Raw genomic sequence first — 24,970 nt, 5'->3', positions numbered from 1 at the left:
CAGAATTGTTTCTTTTCTATTTTACAGCGATATTCCCTACCTTTCACAACAGAGCAAAGCTGCTAGCAGAATCAGTTGGTACCTTCTCTAATAAAACATTCAAGTTGCTTTTTGTAAGATGCAACGACTCTCGTGTTTCTTTTGGCAGTTACTGCTTACTTATTGTTTACTCTGCACCTGCCTGTCTCCTTTAGGTACACCTGAAAGCCTAGCAGAAAAAGAGCGACAGCTCTCCACAATGATCACCCAGCTCATCAGTTTACGGGAGCAGCTTCTGGCTGCCCACGATGAGCAGAAAAAGCTGGCAGCATCACAAATTGAAAAACAACGGCAGCAAATGGACCTTGCTCGCCAACAGCAAGAACAGGTGAGCTACAACAACACAAAAACCTGTGAAAATGTTTATTCCACCCAGCAGCAAATAAACTCTTCATAAGTGCTTTCCACCCCACTCTCCCTCCTGCCACACACACTAACGTTACTACTTATTTGTAATGAAGAGAGATACTCTACATTTTATGCTACTCAGGTTTACCATAGTCTGCTACTTACAGTGAGAATTGCCCTTGATGCTATGTGACATATGAGCAATTGCTACACACTAAATTTCTCTTTACGATATTTGTAAAACATGAATTGGTTGTATTACTCCTTAAGAAAAGCACCTGTGGTGAATTTAAAATGGAACAATTTTGTTTTGAAATGTCCAAGTGCCATTCTGTGTTCTAAAATTAATTGCGGAACAGGAGTGCTTTGTAAGCTGCGTTTGTCTAGTGTAAGAAAGGATTAGTTCAAACATGCAGTTATTTGTTTGTTTAGAATTCTGCTCTGTCCTTGCCTAAGGGCTCAATGAACCAGACAATTCTCCCCCAACCTCTCCTTAATTTCAGTGGAACTTGTGCCAGAACCCCATCTGGTGAATAATGCCTATAGACTCTTGACGTATCTGGCAAAGGGTCATCTGACTGTAAGGTTTGTTTCTTGCTTGTTCGGAAGAAGAAATGTAACAATAATGATATGTTAACTATATTGTTTGGCCATTAGAAATCCAAAGAAAAGTAATAAAGAATGACCCCCTCCCAAAAGACATACACTATTAGGATACAGGCTGGAAGATAAACAATATTCCAAGTTGTCTAGTATAAAAAGATTAACAACAAAAGATTCCATTAGTTCCTTAGGCATTAGTTTCAAATTAATGTGTGGTTTTTAGGAATCTGACATTATAACTAGAATTATCTTTTCAGTTAAATGTGTTTTATAGGGTATATACAGCAATGTATGCTCTGTTGATTTTAATGAGTTGTGACGTCTGGTATTTTATGTGCTTGAGTATTTGCCCACATGTAAGGAATATAGACTCATCCCTAATGGAAAATAACATAAAGGAATACTGTAAAAAATCAGAAGTTAGAATGTCATTTAGCCATCCAGAGATGACACAGTAATTAACTATTGACACTTGTGAATAAGCTAGCACAAATTAATCTTGACACATTTGCAGACGAGTGATATCTTACAGTGAACACTTTGTAATTATATTTCAAAATGAAAATTAAATGACACTTAAAACTAGGTTGTCATGCTCAATGAAGCAAGCATGTAGTTCAACCAATTGGTAAATAAAATTCAGAATTTGAGCCACATGGTGCTTCTGTACCATTTTTTTGCAATATTGAGCCCTATACATTGCTATGTAATTGCACTGTAGTGTTGTGTGTGCCTTTTTTGATCACAACACCATCAATATTAGATGCCATGGTAGTACTTCACTGGTTTCCATAAGGAAATGAATATTCATTTCCTCTTATATTGTACTTAGAACTGCAGTGAGCTGTGCACTAGCAAATTAACTCCAACAAAATCAGTCCCCGAGGCAGACAAAGCCTTTACCTTTGCACAGGGCCTGTGTGAAATCCATTTCAGTGGTGCTTCAGCAGGTCTCTGCATGGGCATCCTTTTGAATGGATGCATTTGCCCATTCACTGCAGGAATTTTATTTGCTGATTTGAAAATATCTTTTTATTAGTAGGACCTTCAAAGTAGCTTTCTGTGGCAAAGTACCACAGCGAGAATGCAAACCTTAAAATTCCCAACTGCATCAACATAAAAAGCACAGCAACAAAAGCAAACTGAAATACAATATCAAGACATTCCACTCTTTCTAAAACTTGCCTGTATCCCACTGATATGCAGCTCTTTAAATGGGGAATTTTATACCACCAGGGCAACTAGGAAGAAGTTTATATTGTGTCCCACCAGTTTTAACTTCCTTTGAGGGAGACCTTTTGCAAGACTTTCTTAAAAGGCAATTGATGGGACATACATGGGAAGAGGCATTCTTCCTCTTCAGACGCAGACCACATACAGTGTTTGAATAGGCTCCCATATACAAATATAAGCCCCTGCATGCAGAGTCGTGTAGAGCTTAATATAGACCCTGACCAGATGGGAATTGTAGGCCCCATTTCAAACTGTACTTTTCAAATACTTTTGCAATCAATGCTATATGCATAAGATTTATGTATGGGTGTGAAGGGGGCCCCATCTGCACAGATCCTGTATCCACGGATTCAGTTATCCACGGATTGGGTTTGGGCCCACTCAGCACTCCCCCTGCACCAGCATTCTCTGGAGGTGAAGGGAGCTCTGCTCCCCTTGCCTCTGGGGGTCCTCTGAGCTTAGCAGAGGCTGCAGCTGTTCATGGCCTCCTGGGCTTCCTGGGGCCTCAGAATGCCTTGTTATTGTTGGCAACCTTCAGTCTCGAAAGACTATGGTATCGTGTTCTGAATGGTGGTTCTGGAACAGCGTCTAGTGTGGCTGAAAAGGCCAATTCGGGAGTGACAATCCCTTCCACACCGGGAGCAAGTGCAGTCTGTCCCTGGTCTGTCTCCCTGGCTATGGGCCTTCCTTCTTTGCCTCTTAGCCTCAGACTGTTGGCCAAGTGTCTCTTCAAACTGGGAAAGGCCATGCTGCACAGCCTGCCTCCAAGCGGGCCGCTCAGAGGCCAGGGTTTCCCACCTGTTGAGGTCCACTCCTAAGGCCTTCAGATCCCACTTGCAGATGTCCTTGTATCACAGCTGTGGTCATCCGTAGGGCGCTTTCCTTGCACAAGTTCTCCATAGAGGAGATCCTTTGGGATCCGCCCATCATCCATTCTCACGACATGACCGAGCCAATGCAGGCGTTTCTGTTTCAGCAGTGCATACATGCTAGGGATTCCAGCATGTTCCAGGACTGTGTTGTTTGGAACTTTGTCCTGCCAGGTGATGCTGAGGATGCATCGGAGGCAGCGCATGTGGAAAGGCATGTGGAAATGCCTTGTTAGGCATTTGAAATATCGCTTCTGGTTTCTCCATGAAACTCAAAGTCATGTTATTTTCCCTGCTGAGCTCAGAGGACCCTCTAGAGGCAAGGCCTTGGCTCCAGAGGATGGTGGCCAGGTATTCCCCGTATCCGCAGTTTTAGGTAACCACTGGGGGGGGGGTGTTCTGGAATGGAATTCCCTTAGATATGGTGGCACATCTGTACATGTACATGTGGTATGTGATATACTACAAGTAATAGAACAGAATAAAAGAAATATAACCAGGTTGGCACAAAATTATGATTTGTGTTTGAATATAACACGTTTTTGAATATAACACGTTTGGCACAAAATTATGATTATTTACAAGAAATTAAACAATTTATCCGTAAAAAAATATGATCTAAAAAACCCAAATACAAACACAAGGTCAAAAATACAAAGATCAAAAGTAAATTACTTTGCAAAAATACCAGCCCCAAAATGCTTAAGATATCTCCCTCTTAAACCTTGCAATCTGTTTCCAGCAAACCTAGTGCAAATTCAGCTACTGAAACTGGAATTGCCCTTTTTTTTTAACGGTTTTGCAGCTACAGGGAGTCCTGCGGAGGGCTCCCCGCACCCCCACCCGCACCCCCCAGCACTGCAGTTCTGGCAGCAAGTAAATGGAAAACCTCCCTCCTGTTTCTGACAGCAGTGCAATACTGGGGATTGCATTGCTGCCTTCCCCCACGCCCCACCTCTTAAAGGGGCATCGACCAGTGCTTCCCAGGCTGGTGGGTTGTGACCCACCCTTCAGTTTAGGAACCTACCTGCATACACAAAGCTATCACATCCAGGAGGAATTTTGTGTGTGCCATGAATATTTATTACAAGCAGGAACAATAAAATAGGCAGCCCCCTCTCCTGGAGTTTGAAGTAGCACAGTCACAACAGGGCTATACCAAGTTATTTTGGAAGTGAAGACTGTTCTCAATTATCTTGTTTCCCAAGAACTTCTATTTTATCTTCTGGAAGCAGTATAGAAATTAAACTGGAGAAAAAAGGAACTTTGCACCTACAGGAAATGTTTGTACAATACACACATGCTGACTAAGGATCTGGGGTGGGGGTGAGCTACCTGTGTTTTAGACCACAATCCCATACAAACTTACCTGAGAGTGAGTCCCATTAAGCTCAGCAGGACTTACTTCTGAGTAAACATACATAGGATTGAACTATTACGCTCCTATTAAATTGATGGTTGATGTACTTATGTTAAGTAATTCAAACTATTTAATTTGCTGGGTTTTTTTCCTTGTGTCTTGAGTATTTTTTTTTTTTTGCTTTTTCCTGGCTCTGACATTAACTGAAATTGTTCTGTGAATACTTGCTGCAAGTAGGAATGGAACTCAGAAAGTTAAGCAAATGGTGAAATGTAACTTTATTTCACAGTGCTGGAGGTATGCTAAAACCCTTTTCTTAATACTAATAAAAGCTAATAATAAACTTATGATTTAAAATATTTTTATCAAGATCATTTTCTATTCAAAATACATAAAGTGGTATATAATAAAAGCAAATAAAAACCAGTATAGAAATAAATCAACTAGTCAAACACAAGAGAAATTCTGTACATCATAACTCAGTAGTAACAGTAACATAAAAATAAACCAGCTAGACTCCTCCAGGAAACGTTTCTCAAATAGACAGATTGTAATTAAAAGTTGATTGTAATTAAACACAAAACATCAATTTTTACAATTACAATTAAAGATTGTAATTAAAAGTATATAAAGATGTTGAAAGATGGGCTTCCCAGGGTAAAGTATTAAGAGTCAGTACAGTTGTTGAGAAGGCTCTGTCCAACAATCTTACCTCTGAAAGGGAGTGAACACAAAGTAAAATCTCCTGAGCTGATTCAGAAGATGGGACAGAATATGTGGGAGATGGGCCCAATCCTATCCAGTTTTCCAGTGCTGGTGCAGCTGTGCCAGTGGGGCATGCACAGCTTCCTGTGGTGGGGAGGCGATTACAGAGGCCTCCTTAAGGTAAGGGAATGTTGTTCCGTTATCTTGGGGCTGTATTGTGGTTGCACTTGTGCTGGAAAATAGGTTAGGATTGGGCCCTAAGTGCTTGAAATTAAGTACATGTAGGTTTTTTAAAAATTGTATTTAATCGTGATGCAAGTTAATTGTGTTTTATTGTTTTTATCATATCTAAATGTTTTTAGTATTGTTTTATCATTTTATTTGTAAGCTGCCTTGAGTGCCCCTAGCGGGATAGAATGGTGGGGTATAAATTCTATAAATAAATAAATAAATAAATAAATTTAAGCAGCTGTTCTAACCTGGCATTTTTATTACTTCCATAACCTTTAAAGATATGTTAGGGCCCAATCCTATCCAACTTTCTAGTGCCAATGCAGCTGTGTCAGTTGCATCCTGTGGTAGGGGTACAGTCGTGGAGTCCTCCTCAAGGTAAGGGAAAGTTTGTTCCCTTATGTCAGGGCTGCATTGCGACTGCATTGGCACTGTAAAGTGGATATGATTGGGCCCTTGGTGAATGATAGTTTAAACCGTCTTCCACTCTTTTAAGTAACTCCTGGACAAATAAGGTTCAGTGTAACAAAGAAGAAAAATCTTTGAAATTATCATGAGAAATAAGTAGGAACTTGTTTTCACTCAATAATATTGAAGACTCAACATCACTGTTATAATTTAATGGAAAATTTATTTCTAATAGATTGCAAGACAACAGCAGCAACTTCTGCAACAGCAGCACAAAATCAATCTACTGCAGCAGCAAATTCAGGTCAGTGTGTTTTATTGCTCTCTTCTGATTATGCTTAAATTCCATTTAGTAAAAGGGGAAGCTTTAACATAAAATTACTTTTACTCTTTTTGCCCAGCAATGCTTCTGTTTGAGGAAGATGCTCTGCATTTGTTTTGTTTAAAAGAAATACAAATTGTGAAAAATATTTTTGCTGAAGGCAGGTTTTTGTTAATAAACAGGTTTAGTTTGCAAGATCGGCATCAGTTTTAAATCTTTCCATTTAACTGTAAGATAAACAGGCTTTTTAAAACTTCTGCACTACAGAGGAAAAAGCAGTGATTCAATTGTTCCTTATGGATTGCTTTATACAACTGGCTACAAAAGAAACTGGCTACATACTGAGACAGTTATTATGGAAAATGTGTGTAGCTACTGCCGTTAGGCTATCTAGTCACCAAATCTTTTGTAGGCAGCTGTGTTAAAAACATATATACTGTTTATCTGCTGGAGCATCAATTCAGGTTTCATTGGGGAAGAAAAACAATTTCAGTGGCTGGGGGTAGTGGGCAAAGATTCAGCCTGATCCAAGGACTCATCCTTGAATATACTCAAAGCTAAAGCTAAATTTTGAAAAAGTAAATTTTTTTCTCAATTTGGAGATGGGGATGGGGCGGGGAGGAGGCATTCCCGGGAGGAGGCATTCCAGGAGGCGTGATGTGGAGGTGTGATACGGGGAGGGGGGCAGGCTAGAGGCGTGCCTGGGGGAGGGATGGCAGGTGGGTCTGCGGAGCTCCGATCTACAGGATCCAGGGCACTTGTATAGGGCTGTGCGCCCTACACAAGTGCCTTTACCTTACCGCCGACCTTTTGGTCGGTGGTAAAGTGAGTAACCCCATTGTGGGGCTGCTTACCTTACTAGGGGGAAGGGGACGAAAGTCCCCTTCTCCCGAGGCACCTCCCATGGTAGCTCGGGAGGCGCAGGATCCAGCGGCAGCCCTTCTCAGTGCCACTGAGCCTGGGCGCCCCAGGCAGCTCAGGATTGGGCTGCCCGTCATTGTGTAGGAGGCTGTGGCTACATGGGTTTGTGCTGTCTGCTTGCCTTTCAGGGCTCAATGTCATGTTGGTTATATCCCTAAAGTATTTGTCATTGTTATGAAAACTAGAATGGTCCCTCCCCTTAATACAGCAAATTTCCTTCCACTGTTACATGGCCTGGATGATGGGTAATTGTGAGGGCTGAACTACATATGAAACAGCAGCCTCCTGTAGCTTTATTTCAAATTGTAGGCAGCTAATGGCAAATAAGGGGCATTTTTCTGATCTAAACTGTGCCTGTCCCCAAGCTGCTATTAGTTCTATTAGTGAAAAATACAGATTTTATATCATAGATATTTATATCATAGATTTCATAGATATTATATTTAGATATTTGTATTTTTCTCCAAATGGGAACTGAGAATGAATTCTGTTTCATACTGCTGGTATTTCAGAGAGTTTGGCTTTCTAATGAAAGCTACCATACTAATGTGCTAACTTGACCCTTGTATAACTGGATAACTTTCCAATTCTGCCTAAAAATCTCAGGCTAAAAAAATGGCAAAGACAAAATGAAGATCAATTTTTTTCTCCTGTTGTATTCAGCCCATCAGTTCTATGTGTCTTTATATGCTCATTATTATGTGGCGCAATACTTCTGGAACTTCATGCTGCAATTTTAGGTGTGTGTGTGTGAGTTTGAATAGTCTCCCATATGAAAATTGTTGTGTATATAGGAATCGTCCTGTGTTACTGGCAGTGTTTTTTAAAACACATATGGTGGAAAACAATATTTTTGCAGGATTCCTACATTTCTGTGTAGTTGCCAATGGTGCAGCTGTACAATTTGGTAGGGAAAGGAGGAACAAAAAGGGGTAAGGGAAAGATTAGTGGTAAAGGAGAAGAATAAATTCCTAGGGTTCAGTTCGTGGCAAAAGGCTGTTGTTGGAGTTAGCTCTGTGTAGCCTGAACTGAAGGCCACAGTCAAGGGGTGACGCTGCAGACAAACTGTGAAAGCACCTCACCTGTTTGCGATAGGGGTGATAGTCTCTTCTGCCAAAGAAGCACTCTGATGTCCCATCAGAGAATCTAAGTGGATTCTCTAGTGGGAAACCCTGAGTTTGGATTTTTCCAAACTTTCATGTGGCTTGGGGATCAGTCAGGGAAGTTTGTTTGGGAAAAGAGACTTGAGACAAATCTCGAGTCTCCAGTAAAAATGGTTGAAAAGTAGAACAAAGGTCACACACAGAGAGCATTCACAGAGAAAACACTAAGCACATAGTCAATTTGACTTCACATGAAACAAAGAAAATAATAGGGTATTGGTGGGTCTTTGGCGAGGCTACACTGTGGACTGAGGTTACCTATCGGTATAAGGCTTGAGGGAATTATATTGCAGGGGCCACAGCAGCAAGGAAGCCAACCACACGGCCCTTCCTGATACAAAGAGGGATCTCACAGATAGAAGGAGAGCTATGAAGCAATCCTTAATATGCAGCAATGCCATATTCTTGAAGGGAGCAGGGCAAGGGAGCCTAGTTACTTTCCTTGGAGAGAAGGGGTGTTTAGAGAAAGAGAAGCTGCCCCATAAGGTTACCTTACTAGCCCATGCTGGAGGAGATAGACAAATAAAAGACTAAACAGGAAAAGGAGTTGCAGGTTGTTACCAATTCTGAATGGCAGCTGGCACAGTGGTCGTTGGATAGTGGCTGCAATGGGAGTGACAGAGAGCCCAAAACTATGCATGTCTACTCAGAAGTAAGTCTCATTATAGTCAACAGGGCTTACTCCCAGGAAAATGTGGATAGGATTGGAGCCTTAATGCTGCACCAGTGAGTTTCCAAGATGCACAACAGCAAGGCATGGGAGCTGGTGGAAAAAAGTATGTGAGGCTCAAAGCCCAGGGTTTTTATTTCCTTTCCATCCGTGGAATCCAATGGAAATCTAAGTGGATTGATTCATTTGAGAATCCTTCATTGCCAGTTGATGCCCTGCAAGTTCTGCCTTTGTTTTTTCATCCAGTTAAGGATGTGGTAACTACATGGAGGTCTGTTGGCTTACACCTATATTGAGCATAATCATGCGATGAGTGAGGACCACTGGAGATGTGAAATCTTTACAAAAGTTGTTTCCCCCAAACTCAGGTATCCTTAGGAGGTGGCTGTGGTTATAAGATACAAAGTACACTTTCATCTGCATTTTGAAGGCATTTTAATTATGGCGTAAACAAGTCTCCATTGAAATATGTAGTGTTGAAAGTCATAAATCAATTAAGGTAGAGGTTTGTGTGATTACATGTCTCAGTGTGAAGTATGGCCTTCCTGGCCTGTGGGTTTGTTGTCTCTTGCTATTAGTCCTGCAAACAGCCGTGTTATAGGTCTGGTCATGCACTCCTGGAAAGGCACCTAGTACCAGGTATATGAGCTCAAATGTGTGTCTCCTGCTTGTCTTGAAACAAAATAAACAGAGATAAAATATTGACCATGTAACACATGGCAGGGAAAAGAATCTAGGCTAGCATATAACTAGTATTAAATCTGCAGGCAGTTCCCCTCATCCCCACTCACCTGCACTCTGAAAGTGGTGCTATTCAGGAAGGATTAGTACAACATGATATTCTTGAATGCATAGTGGAACTCATAAAGTGCCCTCTCATAAGTAAGTGGCCCTTTGCAGACAGACTTTGGTAGCTTAGAAAGATTATGAAGTGAAAGTAAGAACCTGAAAACAAGGTGTGTAGTTGTTCCTCTTGCCGGCGTCAGAATGCTTTCTGCTTGCCAGAAAGACTAAGAACTGTTTGCGCCCACCAACCTCAGGTTAGTCACAGAGCAGACTGGGAATGACCTCTATGTCCATTCATAAAACTAGTTGATTCCTTTTGTATTGCCTCCTATTCTGTTCTTCAGCAAGGTTAACAGGCATGTCACTGAGATCGTGGCAGTTTCTTTTCCTGGAAACAGCTAAATGGCTTCCAATCCTTCTTGTTCTATACATATTTTTCCACTAAGTTAGCCACAGCAGAACATTTGTTACTTCCTCTGCTTATTAAGGACTTGCTTAGTATGAGAGACTTTTGTGGATTTTTTTTTCCTCTCTTTCCTGTGCACTGGGAAAACTCATTAAAGTATTTCAGGCAGGTTAAGCATTTTTCCTCCATGGCCTGTTTGCCAGGATTCTGGTGGGCTTTTCATCTTCTCCTGGAGCATCTTGCAAGGAATTGCCTTGGCTCCAGTTGAGGCTGCTGGGCTAGTGCCACATCAGGCATGCAAATGAGTCTCAAAGAGAGACTGCTGTAAGGCTCAGTGGTTAGGATTATACAAGAAGTCTTCACCAGCTTTACCTTGCTTATATGTAATTAGTTGCCTGCACTCTCCCAAGAGGCTTATGCAGGACAGCTTCTCTGGTATTTCTCTTTTTTATGGTGTTTCTCCTCATTCCTCTATCATTATCAATAAAATAAAATCACATGAAACACACTTAAATCCAATGCTTGGAAAAGCATAGAAAAGAGAAAAATTACATCTTAAAAGCACTAGTGAATAATGGAATAGATCAATGGAGTTTTGTCCTAGTTCTGCAATAGCACAGTCCACAACACTTAACTCATGATGGTGGGATATCCAATGCAGACAGCTACCAGGATGAGTTCAAGAGTGTGTCTTAAATAGAAACCAATTCTTATTGCCCTTTAAAAGGTGCTGTTACTTACTGTAGAACAGATACAAATATTTAAGGAGTTGTCCTGCCCCTCAGACACAGAGGACCAACTTTAGCAACTCAGAATGCCAGTGGAGGTTCTTATGTTTAGGAAGCACATGTAATTCTCACTCTAGAATCTAACTGCAAGCTAACTAACTGGAGGAACCTGAATTATCTCCACAAAGTGGTTAGACTTTAATAGGATTATGTAGAATTAATCATATACTGAATCATCAAATGAATTTAAAGTGATTCGTTAATTCTGCCCGACATGGAGGATAGGATATGGCAGAGCAGGGCTCCGCTGGTCCCACCCCCAAGGCCCTCAGTGCTACCTGGAACTCTTACCATGTTCAGGGCTGTGTCCGGCTGGCACTGCATCCAGCGCCAGTGCTCCCGACACGGAGGGTGCTGTAAACATGCTTTATAATAATAATAATAATTATAATAATAATAACTAGGTATTTATATACCGCCTTTCTGGTCATCGGATTACTCCTCTGACTTTATTCAAGGTGGTTTACATAGGCAGGCATTCCTAAATCCCTCAAGTGGATTTTTACCATCATAGAGGCTCTCTCTTTCAAGAACCAACAACATTTCAGATGGATCTTCCTGGTTTGGTCTCACTTCTGACCTCCAGTTCTCCCACGCAGGCTGACAAACAGCTCCATCTCTCACATGAAATGCAGCCAAGATGCTTCTTGCTCATACCAAGAGCAGGTGGAATCACTCAGCTCGGCTTGTCAGCTGCTTCAAGGTCTTGCCATTCTCAGACGTTCAGGGAGCTGCTGGTGTCCTCGAACTGGCGACCTTCTGATGTTATCTTCGGGCTAACGGAGGCTCTACCCTCTAGACCAGACCTCCTGCCCATGTCATGTTTATGACATGCAGCGCTGGCACCGGAGTTTAGAGCTGGCACTGGTCCACCATAGGATTGAACCCTAAGAGTCTTGACTTGCTTGCAAGAATCTAAACCAGTGGTTCCCAAAGTCCTCCTTAGTCCTCCTTAGTCTTTGCGGGGGCAGGGGGATTACAGCAATGCCATCCCCAGGATTGTGAAATCGGAAGTGGGTTCTGATTGGAAGTATCTTTATTATTTTTGAGGCTTCAGGAGCCCTGTGAAGGTGTCTGCAGTGCTCCCCGCAACCCTCCTGGAGGCTGGCACTGGTTTCAAGTAAACCAGAAACCCCCCTTGTTTTCCCAGCAGCAGTGTAATCCTGGGGTTTGAGTTGCTGCAATCCCTTTGCCCCTTAAGGAACCAGAACTGAGTGCTTCTCTGGTCATGACCAACCAGTTTGGGAACTACTGGTATAAACTGGTATAAACTGTGATTTAGGACACAATCCTGAAGAGCCCATGGGCCAATGCAAGTTCCTTGCTTCCTTCTCGGAAGGAAGCTGGGCCAGTGTTCAGAGGAGCACCGACCTGTGGAGGCTGACACAAGCCTCCATGCTGGCTTCCTCACCAAAGCTTGCGTCAGCCCACGATGTGTGAGGGAGGCATTCCTGGGCAGGGGGAGGGCGGGCAGTGAGCGGCCCTGGGGTGGGCGGGCGGAGAGTGGGAGGCAGAACTGGGACCTAGCCTTTATGACAGATCCCAACACCCATTCCCGGGGAGATCAGAGTGGCTTCAAGCCACTCTGCTCTCCTCAGACTTATGCCACCTCAGGAGGTGGCGCAAGTCCGAAGATACCCATAGGGAAAAGGCACCTTACCCAGGGGAAAGGGGAAAAGTTTCCCCTTGCCTCTGAGCCGCCTTGGGCCCCTGTCCTGCACTGGATACAGCACAAGCCTCTTGGCTTGCCTGTTCCAGCACAGGGGAGGATTGCATCCTTAGATGTTCCTCTAACTGCTCACCATGTCAATTCTGGAATTGCATATTTTCTTAAGTGTGGCTCAAAGTTTCCTTTTTTTATCTTACTTGCAGCTTGGTGGGTCCTCAGTCATTTCCTTCATACAGTATTTGAAATTGTGAAATTCTTTGCATGTTGAAAATTAACTTTCTCTATATAAGGATATTATCTTTTAATTGCAATTAGAAATCATTTTCATAAATAATATATTTTTTTCTCTCCTGTTCTAGGAAATTACATTCATGCTGTGTAGTTTAATATCCACAAACTTGTATGGTCTCACTTTATTAAAATGAGTGATCATAAACATAAACAAAGGGACAGTGAGATGAAAAATGACAACTGCTTAACTATCCTCAAGTGTGAATAATTTGTGTTGTACTTAAAACTTAAGAGGTTGAACCAACAAATCCCTTTCTTATCCATGATTAACTGCTGACAATTGTGGTACCTGGTGAGCTGAATAAGGACTATCTCTTTATGTGAAGTGCATGTCTAAAGATCAGGAATAATTACATTCTACATTAGCCTTCATGGCCCTCACAACCTGGTTAATTAATTTTTTGCTAGGATAATAATAGTAGGAATATATTTTAAAATATGGTTCATTATTAAGTATCTAATTGACCTCCTATTTAAGAGCTGGACTCTGCATTTATTGCTGTCTGGAAATGGGTTAAAGCTGGTATAAGTTTGCTGAAGAGGCACTGTCTTGAATTTAGCTCACAACAAGCTGTAACTGTTCCTTTTTAAGCCCCCTCTCTTTGTTTGTAAACTGTATTTAGCACGGACAAGTGAAAAGCAATTACAGCCTTACTGTTCTGGCACAGGGGAATATCCCTCCCTCTTTTATTGATCATGAAACTGATCCCCTTCCAGCAAGCTCAGAGCAGGACCAAATAAAGTCATTGAAAGCAACGTGATTGGCATGGTACATGGATCAGAGACTTCCTTGAAAGGAAAAACAAGCCTTGTAAACAACGCTCAAAAGTTGAAGAATTACTCATAACTTTAGTAAGCCCTTTAAAATATTTTTTAATTGTATCTCCAATCATGAATTCGCCTGGAAAGAAAACACCTTCTCTTTCTTTTATATTTTCATTAGTGTGTACTGTTTTTAATTGCTCATGAGTACACTGCTGTGATTTAATTTGGAACTAAAAAAAAAAAAGAATAACATGGTAATCTAATTATTTCTTTTTTCATATTTGATCCATGTTTAAAAGTGATGATAAATACTCTTAGAGATGGCAGAATGTTTAACGATTCTCTGGATTCTAAAGAGTAGGTAACTCTACTTTTTGCTCAACACAACACAGTTGATTATGTAATTAATTGTTCTAATTCAGGAAATTCAACAGTCACTCCTTAATTTAATTCTAGACTGTTCAGCAATCAGGTTCATGGTTATAGGCAGAACTGACCTCTTTTCAGTGCTGTGGCATGATGGTGATGCTGTATGCATGTGTGTGCCTGTGCACTTATATACATATACACCTTTACTACACAAGTAGTAACCTGTAATTTTTAGAAATGGAAAACTCAGATTTCCATGGCCATGCCACGAGCATCAAAATAGGGGTACATTTCCTTTCCTAAATGGGGTAGGAGGAAGAGTTCCTATATAAATGGGACTCTGTTATGTAACCGGTAGCCACTGGATATGTAAAGAATGAATAGAGGTGGGGAGGGGGAAGCTCTTTTAGATGTTTGTTAAAAACATATTACCTTGGGTCTGAAGAAAGTGATCTTTCAAGGGAAAAATGATGAGAAATATTAAAATGGTGTAACATTTACAGCCCGATCTTATGGGCACACAGCGCCACCATACCCTGTACCCCTTCCTGGCCACCTTCTCAGACTGAGTCAGACTTGCACCAGCAAGAGGAGACCTCTGGGACTGCCCCCTCCCTTACAGGATGCAGCATGCACTGTGGTGTTGTGGCTGCAATGGTGGGAGGGTGGGTTTGATAGAATTGGGCTGTTAGTTTATTAATCTGCAATACATTTAGCAGTAATATTTCAGGCTCCTTGAGTTTAGTGAGGAAATGCTTCTAAGAGCAATTTAATATTAATGGTTCAATGCTTGACTTTGATGCTTTTCTATTAGTCTGACTTATAATATTTTTGTATATCACATGCCTTAGGTGAATTTGTGTTGGGTCAGTGTAATAGTCCAGTCCTATGCAGGATTGGGTGGTGGTGTGGATGCATTTGCAAATGAAGTTATGCTGTTGCAAAATGGCCACCAACAACATATGGAGCACTCCACCAGCAGCCATTTGGGGAGCACTGCTGCAAAAGGTGGCAGCACTCTCCATCTGTCTCTGGACCCTGTTGCATCTGCTGAAGCAGGTAAGGCAGCAGCAGGGAGTGGGCAAAACTGGGTAGGAAGGGGAAGGAATGGGGGTTGGGGGTCCTGGAGAACAGGAAGACCCATTGCGAAGTGGGAGGCTTATAGAGGGATAAGGGAATTAAATGTCTTTTCCCCTCCCAAGACTCATGATCCGCTTCCCCCCCTGCTTTATACAGAGTGCTCCTCTTCAGCATGGCTGCTCTAGCGGGCGGTGGGTAGTATTAGACTGTCGGTCCTATTTCCTGTTCAGAAAATCAGCACTCTTAGCACTCTTATTCAGACAGTTTGCTGCTAAGCCAGTTTGGGATACAATTTTGTTTTATTTATTCTGTGTGTGCATAATGAAATTTTTTACTTTTCCTATTTGTGGGACAGCATGGTTTTTTCTACTCTGGTTTAAACCCCCCCCCCCCCCGTTGTGTATGGGGTTTGGTTTATGAATCTACACTGCAGGCGGCAGAGGGCAGCAGACAGACTGGGTGAGGGGGGCTTGTCATTTTGCCACCCCTCTAACTTTGCCACTTTATATGATACTTCTGCACTGCTTCGTGGAAGGCATGTATATATCATAGTCACATTCTCTACCTTGAATATGTAGTTTATTTAAATTGCTCCCAATAAAAAAATAATAGAACTAGACAGAAAAGTTGCCTTACTGCAATAGATTGCTTCATTTCCCATTCGAAGAACTAAACAATGTATTTAATGTATTTAATGCAAAAAAAATGCATTTGGTATTTCTTTCATATGACTTCTCTAATTATAGAGCAGTAAATGGTAGGCTAGCATATGTTAGCAACATGAGCAGCAGTCTATGAAATGATCTACAAGTTAATAAAATCATCTTGTGGTAGTGTTGGCCAAATGTTAGCACACATGTTTCGGAAAGTGATATTTCAACAAACTTGAAGAATAGGACTCTGGTGCACTGAACCTGAACATGATGTGATGTGTGGTAAAGAGCTAAAACCTAAAGTGAAAGCTCAGGCTGGGGTGGGGGAGGAAATGGGGAACTGATGGGAGATCAGGCTAATTTCTCTCAGTTTTTTTTTAAATGATAAAACTGATATTAACTCTGCACTAGTCCAAGTTCTTCGTCCCATTTCTAAAAGTACTTGATTGCCCTTTATCTTCTGATCTGTACCACACACACACACCCCATTTCCCTCAGTGTTGCAGAACTGTGGCTTCATCAGGTTCTTCAGGGATAGTTAGTGATGAGGTTGTATTTGGCTGCTGAGAAACCCAGTCATGTGTTGATACTCAATAGCTAGTTGCAAAAACTGCAGTCTGCTCACTCTGTATAAGCAGAACTGTTTGGCTTTTTGTGAGAGTGAACAAACTTACTGTGGGATGACTGCAGCTGCAAAGGGAATGGGGTTGCTTCTAGTGGCCACAGAGTTTAGCAAATATGACCTTGTCCCACCTGCTCTTTAGAAATGTGGAATAAGGGGGGCATGGCCAAATTTGCCTCCCCACATGGCTAGGCCATTGGTTCCCCACATGGTTCCACTTGCAGCTTGGTGAGCTTACACGTGAGTATCACATTGCAAACTGTCACCTGCATGCCACCTGAAAGTTGTAGTCCTGTCTCTTCTGCCATACATAACTAATGAATAGATTGCTAATGGGTTGTTGACACACACTTTAACAGAGCCTGGAAAACAGACTGTGTTCGTCATTTATGTGGATTATTGTAATGTCACTTCAGATATATTCAGTTTGTAAAGCCTGAGGATGTGGGCAAGATCCTTTGGAATATGAGGCCATGTGTCTAGCCACTTGACCCTTGTGCAGAATGACTTGTTAGATCTGCCCGGAAGAGGCTGGCCTAGTGGACAGAAAGCAGGTGGTGCTTCACCCCCGCCTGAAAAACTTCTCTGGATTGCACCATGTTGGATAATTACCAGCCAGTCACAAACCTCCTGTTTCTGGGCAAGGTGATCAAGCAGATGGTGACGTCTCAGCTCCAGAGGCCCTTGGATGAAGTGGATTACCTGGACCCCTTTCAATATGGCTTCAGGCCAGGCTTTGGGATGGAAATGACCTTGGTGGATGACCTATGTCAGGGACATGACAGTGGGTGTATGTCCCTGTTTGTTGTGCTGGACCTCTCAGCAGATTTTGACACCATTGACTATGGTGTCTTTCTGGACCAATTGGCCAAGTTCGGGGCACCATTTTGAAGTGATTCCACTCACTTGGTGGATAGGTCCCATATGGTGATGCTCTGGTACTTGAGGTGTGGGGTTCTGCTGAGCTCAATCCTGATCCCCCATGTTATTTAATATCTACATTAAATTGTTTGGGAGAAGACATTCAGGAATTTTGGAATGGGATGCCATTAGTACACTAATGACACTCATCTCTCCTTTCTACCACATACCAAGGTGGATGTTGAGGTACTGAAGCACTGCCCGGATGCGATTGGGACCTGGTTGAGGGCAAACAAACTGAGACTAAACCCAGACAAGACAGGGACTAACACAGTGAGGGTACTGGATTATTGTCCTGCTCTGAATGGGGTTGCACTCCCTCTGAAGAAGCAGATCTGCATCGTGGGAGTTCTCCTGGAATTGCAGCTGCTCCTGGATTCCCAGGTGGCAACTGTGGCCAGGGGAGCCATTGTTCAACTTTGGCTGCTTCACTCACTGCAACTATACCTGGATCATTTAGACCTGGCCATGGTGATCCATACCATGGTAACATTTAGCTTAGACAATTGTAACATGTTCTGTGTAGGTCTGCCCTTGAAGATAGTTTGGAAACTTTACTGGAGGTTGGTGGTTCGACTCTGTCAGGCCACTGCTCCAGCAGCTGTAGTAGCTGCTGCTGATTATTTTATTATTATTAACAATATTTATATACCACTTTTCAATGATTTATTACTGGGCCCAATTCAAAGTGCTCGTCGTGACCTTTAAATCTCTTTGCGGCTTGGGGCCAACATATTTGAGAGACCACCTTCTTCCATATAATTCATCTCATCAAGGCCAGTCATCAGAGAAGGTCCTTTTAGATGTGCCATAGCCTATAGAGGTGGGAGAGGTGGAGGCAAGAAATAGGGCCTTCTCTGTGGTTGATGTTACTTTATAGGCTTGGCACTTCTATTCTCTTAGTAGAAAATGGCTGCTGCTGGTTTGCGTTGTATTTGTTATGTTTTATGGTTTAATGATATTTTAATTATTTTATGCACTGCTGTGTTTTAACTTATGAAGTGTTTTTATAATTGTATAGTTCTATAAGCCGCTTTTGGTGCCTTTCATGGAGAAAAGTGGGGCACAAATTTAATGAATGCTTTAACTGGATCAGGCAAATAGGCTGCACATACCATTTATAGGGAGTGTTGTAATGTCACTTCTAACACCATTTCAAGGTAAGATCTCTATAAAAGCCACTTTTTAAGGTTCCATCACACTCTATCATGGATAAGAAACTGAACTAAGATGGGACTGCAGCTGAAGGAAGGGTAATGGGCTAAGGTGAGAGGAAGAGGCTTGGTCCTCAATGCCTTTGGTATCCAGGAATAGGGAACAGTTTTAACTTCTACCCCCAGTTATGCCCCCCCATACTTCTCCCATATAAGTCATGACTATGGAGAAAAATAAAACATTGCAATGCTCTCTGCTTCAGACCCTTGAAGTATATATAAACATAATCAATGTGTCATAATGACAGGTATTTTGTTAGTTGATCAATAAGCCTGATATGCTATGACCTTCTTTGAGACTATGAATGCTGAACATATCAAAACAAACTGAAATCTAGAGTTCAGAAAAGAAAGTTGCTCAGCTGATTTCTTGCCTTGAACCCAGTCCCAGGCGTCATATTTTGAAATAATTCAGAATGGGCCAGTATGGAACTGCATGCAGTACTGCAGAAATGGTTTCCCAATGCAGTTGAGTGAATGGCAAGTTGTCAAGCTAGAATTCACCCTATTTATGAATGATGGGTTGTTTGGGGAGGGGTTTTTGAGCAAGAGAGGTAAATTTCAAGAGAATAAGGAAGAAATTGAAGTTTGTGTGGTACATCAAACTTTTTCCTTTGGCAAAGACTGTCATGGATAGTCTCTTGGGATCACAGTAAGACACAATAAGATGTAGAAAAAACTTCACTTCTTGGCCTTCTGCTTTGTTTTAGGTGCATGAAATATTTCTTTGATAATTTAATTGTGTGGTATTTTATTTTGAGAAATACTTTTCTTCTAGGCAGTATGCTTCCCAGGATATAATGTATAAAGGGAATAGTTAATAAAATGTTACTGCACTGTTTAAGCAATCTGATCTAAGATAAAGATCATATATACAAGCAATGTTGGAATGTGATGATATCAAAGGTCAAAGTTTTCTGTTGGAGATGCAGATATTTAGACAAAAATGATAAAATGAGTCTCCCTCTCTGTAAAAAAAAAAGCTGAAGCATTTAGATTATAAATTGTGGCATACTTTTTGAAATGTCACACTAAAGCATTTGGTTCATTAAATGTAAGCTTTGAAAAGGGTGGACAAAATAGGTTTCAGTTGCTACAATTAATAGTGCATAAATATTTTTGTTTTTTAGCAAGGCAAATATCTTTTCAAACATTTTTGGAAATAATGAAAAAAGTTCATTCATGCTTTTCTTGTTTGGTTTTAGAAGCACATATGTTTATATAATGTACATAAACAAAGAGAAGATCAGAAGTAATACTAGATTTACATGAAAGTTACAAAGATGGATAAGAACATTCAAAAAGAGGATATAATATAAGAATAATTAAATAAATATAATACAGTTGACCCACGTCTTACTTGCATTTTACTTGCATGAATTCAATTAGACATGCCTGGTAAGAAAGGCAGCTGCAGGCGGCATGTCTTCGTTCCCTTCTCCTGGTTAAGGGAAGTAGCCCTGCAATGGGCTCAATTCACCACCGACCCAAAGGGAAGAGCGTTCATGTTGGGTGCTGAGCCCCACGCGAATGTGCAGGATCTGGTGGAGCAGAGCTCCACTGGATCAGCCTTTCTCCCTCCCCACTTTCTCCCCCAACATGCCTCCCCTGCCCTCTCCCTGCCTCCTGCCACTCCGCCACGCCTCCTCCCCACCTCCCCCCGCCCCCACTCACCTTACCGCGGCTCAGTGGTTCGTGCAACTGCTGAGTAGCAGAGGCTGGACGCCGCCTGATGCTGGCCAGCACTGGGCTAGCACAGGTGCTGGTCTGGCGTTTGGCTTCGCAAACGTGCCTTATGACGCGTTTGCAACAGTGCATGCTAGCGGTAAGCCAGCGCGTTGAGCCCAGGATTGGGCTCTTAAACTGCTGTATGCTTGTTTTCACCTGCCTCTCATAGTTTTTAAAGAGAGAGTACATATTTTTCAGAGGAATTTTCAAGGCAATTTTGAGTATATGCAATTTTAGCTTTAGGTGCTGACTCTGGAGCATAACCTATGCATAAGATATGGGCTGATTGTACTTTTTTGCCAAAAAAAAAAAATTAATGATGTAACTACATTATACAACAGAAGCATGTGCCTATACTGGGGTTGCTTCACATATGTATGTATATTACTTGATTACTCTGTATGTAGTGACTGGAAGTTTAAGTCTGCACTGAGTAATTTTTTATCTGTGTAGTAATCTCTGATAACTCATTTACACAAGCAAGTGACCACTTGATGATGTAGTCAGCAAGTGAGGAATATGCCTGTGTGAACCACCTCTTGTGAAGCAATTCATCTCTTTTGATTTTCTTCAGATCAATTCAAACTACTTATGCCTGCTTTTGCTTCAGTGAATGTTCTGTAATGTTAATAGTAAACAGATATGTAAAAAGATCTATAAAGAAAGTGAGGAAAGGACAAAAATCAAAAGGTGGAAAGGACTGACTACTCTACACATTAGTTATGTTTAGTTTTTGGAAAAAGTATAGCTTTCCGAAGGCTATCAGCAATCTACCAATTGGTTAAAGAAAAGCTTAGCAAACTACAGGTGGAGTATCTGCAGAATTTCCATCTGAGGATCTGGCCCAAACCGAGCCCTCCAGAAACAACTGGAGCTGTGCTGAGGCCTGTGGAGGCTGCATGCAGCCTCCATGAGCCTCCAAATGGCCTCTGGAGGTCCTAGAAAGTCACATTCGGTTTTGGGCGAAAACTGGAAGTGCCTTTCTAGAATTTCCAGAGGCCATTCTGAGGCCCGTGGATGCTGTGCTCAGCCTCCACGGTCCTCAGAGGAGCCTCCGGAGGTTACTGGAGCACAGGTCCAGTCACCTCCAGAGAAGTAGCATCCAGAGGTCTTAGAAGGGCACTTCAGGGGACCATTTTCAGACTCATGGAAGCTGTGTGTGGTCTCCACAGGCCTCAGAACAGCTCTGGACATGACTGGAGCAAGGCTCTAGTCATGTTTGGAGGTCAAGGGACCCAGAAATTCCTGTGACTTGGTATCTTGTGGAATTTGGTATCCATGAGGGTTTCAGGAACGGAACACTTGTGGATAACAAGGGTTCACCTGTACCTGATTTTCCTTTGTTCCTATGTTAATAACTTTGCTTGGTAAGACAAATACAATGGATATTGGATACCTTGATTTCAGCATTCTGCGGTCTTGTTTCTCACATGCATTTTCATCACACAGTGATCTCCATGTCAAAGAATCTTTGCAGATGAAACATCATACACAGTGTTTTATATCACCTCAAAACCTTCTTTGATGAGTGTCAATGCTTGACGTGGTCCTAGATCGGGGTCTCCAAACTTTTTAGCCAGAGGGCTGCATCAAATATCTGGCACAGTGTAGAGGGCCAGAAAAAAATTTAAATATAAAATTTATATAAATAAATTAGAGATGTAACTTAGATGAGTGAATAAATGAATGAATGGGCTCATTCATTCAATCGCTCTGGCCCTTAGAACACTCTCCAGATGCAACCAGAGCACGGCTCCAATCATGTTCGGTCAAGTGGGCCTGAGGCTTTGATGGGACAAGAGGCTGGCTGTGGGCCAGATAGGGGCTCGCTGCGGGCCGCATCTGGCCCTCGGGCCGGGGTTTGGAAACCCCTGTGTTACTCTCCAACAACTTTCCAAGGTTTTAGAGAGAAGTCTATCCCAGCCCTGCCTGGAGACTATCTTTTTCTGAGTTTAATTTGGTGTTTGGACTCCTATGCAATTGCTATTAGTGTTCTTGTAGTAACAGTATCCATTAATATGGATTCTGGAGAACTAGTTGCCAGGCAGTTAGGTTTGTAGGTGTCCCCACTGTAACTTGCTTTTGTTTTAAGCATAAAATACAGTAATAAAATTGGTCACTGCTAACATTGGACATTTGTACTAGAGAATCAATTGCTTGGGGAAAGAGAGAGCACACTCAGTTTTGAGTCCAGTTCTCAGTATTTTCTATTGTCTGGGCACCGTCCAATGCACACTCAAGACAACACACATGGGAGAAAGGGCCACTTTATTAGCATTTTAATACGGAAACGAGGCTGAGACCTGCAGTTGCTGGGGCAGCGAAAACCCCTTTGTGGTGCGGAGGTGGGACCACTGGGTGGCCCCAGAACTAAATCTGTCCCCCAGGCTGGATGTGCACCCGACTCCAAGCTGTGCCCCATTCCTGGACGACACAGCTCATCTAGGTCTGTCCCATAAGGGGAAGGCAGCCAGACCGTGGGTTGTGCCGCTGCTGAGCCTCTGAGTAGAACCCCCACAGTCCCGGCCAGGGCCCCAGTCAATGTCCTCGTGCCGCTGAGCCCCTGAGGACTGCTATTGGGTTCTGTCCTGCCTATGCTGTCTGAAGGTGCACTCCAAAGTCCGAAGCAAGCCTCTACTGCACCACTTGCCACAAGGAGGGGTCAGCCTAGCACTTGGACCCCCCCCCCCCGCTCCCAAACGGGGAGAAATGCCTTAAGGCCATCCTGCAGGTCTCTCAGAAAGATGTCCGCCCCCTGCTCAGACAAGTGCCCTCATCTCCTCTGTAGAGAGCAGGCATCGAGAAGGCAATGGCTGGTTGCACAATGACCCGTCCACCAGTCTGTGCCACAAACTGGCCAATCTCTTTGGCAACCTTCCTCCCCATCCTTTCCACTTTAGCACAGCCTCTGGCACCACGCCACACCTGTGGCTGTAGGAAGTCCAGCCAGACCACCGTGATGCCGGGTAGCCAACTCTGAAGGGTGGCGAGCTCCTTGCCTGCTCTGGGCCTGAGCGGCAGCCCGGACATCACACACAGATCATTTTCACGCAGTTGGATCACCAATACGTCAGGCAACAAGTTCTCCTTCAATTACTCCACCATTGCGGGCAGCAGCTGGCACCACCGTATCCCCCGCTTGGCTGGCCAGCCAACTTGCATGGCAGGGCCGAGCCTGAGCTGCATTCCAAATTGCTTCACTGCTGCCCACTTGTGGGCCCAAACTACCATGGAATGGCTGCAGACAGTTCATGAACCGGCTTCTCACCGCATCCTGCAGAAGGAGAAAGGGAAGTTATTGCCACAACCCCTGCCCTTTGCAGCGCCTCCCCATAAAGGGGGTGCGTGTGTGCCAATGAAGGAGCCTGCCTCTAAAAGATCCGAACATAGCACCAATAAGCTGCAGAACACCAATGTCCTATCTGCTGAATGTCACCCCCAGACAGGCACAACGCCGCAGCTGCAGAAGCTGCTTTGATATACAGGGAATGAAGGCTATACTCCTTTGGCTGCAACTCCAGGGCTATGAGGGCACGTGAAAAGGCCACCCTAGACTGGAATAAAGTCAGCAGGAGCCATTCGTGTGCTGGAACAGGGCTCCTGCTTGCGCCGCTGAATGTGCTACGTACTCCTGCAGCACCTCATCCCTCATCCGGGCACAGCAGCAACCCGCCTGTCAAACAGATTGGAAAACATCGCCCCTCTCTTAAAGGAGTAGGGGTAGCTAAGCAGGTTGTCATCAGAACATCGCCCCTCCCTCTCAAGAGCAGGGACCGCTCACCTGTTAAGTGAGTTGGTGGCATCCCGCCTGTCAAGGAGGTTGAAAAACATCACACCTCTCTTAAGAGTCTTAGTTGCCCAGTCTAAGTTGCCTGGGTTTTTTTTTGGGGGGGGGGGGAGGCAGCAGCCACAGCCACCTGCGCAAACCTTTTAGGCCACTCCCTTTTAGGCCACGGGGGGGGGGGGCTGAATTGGGCTGGGGTAGTGCCCTCCTACAGACCAGGTGCAAGATGGGAAACCCCAGTTCCTTGCATCCCCATGTGCCTGTTTAGGAGCTACTGGATCTGTGCTGGCTTGCACTCACTGGATCTCATCTTATGCCTGTATACTCATCAGTATGTCCCATTAAAATCAATGGAACACGCTCCCAGGAAAGTGTGGACAGGATTGTAGCCTTAAGTCCAGCTATGTCTACCCAGAAACAAGACCCCTTATACTCGGTGGGACTTATTCCTTGGAAGTTGGAGCAAGGATCTGAGCCCTATGTTCCAAGCCTCAGCATGCGGACTCAGAAGCAAGCCCCATTATAGCTCCCACGGGGCTTACCCCTGGCAAGTGGGATGAGGACTGGAGCCCTATGTTCCAAGCCTCTGCATGCCCCATCAGAAGCAAGCCCCCATTATAGCCCAAGGGGTTACTCCTTGGAAAGTGAGAACTGCAGCCCTATGATCCAAGCCTCTGCATGCCCATTCAGAAGCAAGGCCCCTTATAGTCCATGGGGCTTACCCCCAGGAAAGCGTGGCTAGGATTGCGGCCAAAGTCCAAGGCTCTGCCTGCCTCCTCAGAAGCAAGGCCCCTTATAGACTATGGGGCTTACTCTCAGGAAAGTATGTCTAGGATTGCGGCCAGAGTCCAAGGCTCTGCCTGCCTCCTCAGAAGCAAGGCCCATTATAGTCCAAAGGGCTTACTTCCTGGAAAGTGGGGCGAGGACTGCAACCCTATGGTCCAAGCCTCTGCATGCCTACTCATAAGCAAGCCCCATTATAGCCCAAGGGGCTTCCTCCCTGGAAAGCATGGTTGGGGTTG

At 43.4% G+C, this 24,970-nt stretch overlaps 1 protein-coding gene across 4 annotated transcripts in view; it reads left to right on the top strand.

Annotated features, from left to right (window-relative positions):
* The window catches only part of SOX6 (SRY-box transcription factor 6), a 610,845-nt gene that overhangs the window by 395,947 nt on the left and 189,928 nt on the right, over positions 1-24,970 (top strand). For all 4 annotated transcript variants that reach the window (XM_066640323.1, XM_066640338.1, XM_066640316.1 and 1 more), the window contains 2 exons: positions 195-367; positions 6,032-6,100. In XM_066640323.1, the coding sequence (XP_066496420.1) occupies positions 195-367; positions 6,032-6,100 (242 nt within the window). The remainder of the gene's footprint in view (positions 1-194; positions 368-6,031; positions 6,101-24,970) is intronic.

This window comes from Tiliqua scincoides, chromosome 1 (genome assembly GCF_035046505.1).
Source record: "Tiliqua scincoides isolate rTilSci1 chromosome 1, rTilSci1.hap2, whole genome shotgun sequence".
NCBI classification, from domain to species: Eukaryota; Metazoa; Chordata; class Lepidosauria; order Squamata; family Scincidae; genus Tiliqua; species Tiliqua scincoides.
The sequence above is the reverse complement of the archived record's forward strand: the minus strand, read 5'-3'. Positions and strand labels throughout refer to the sequence as shown.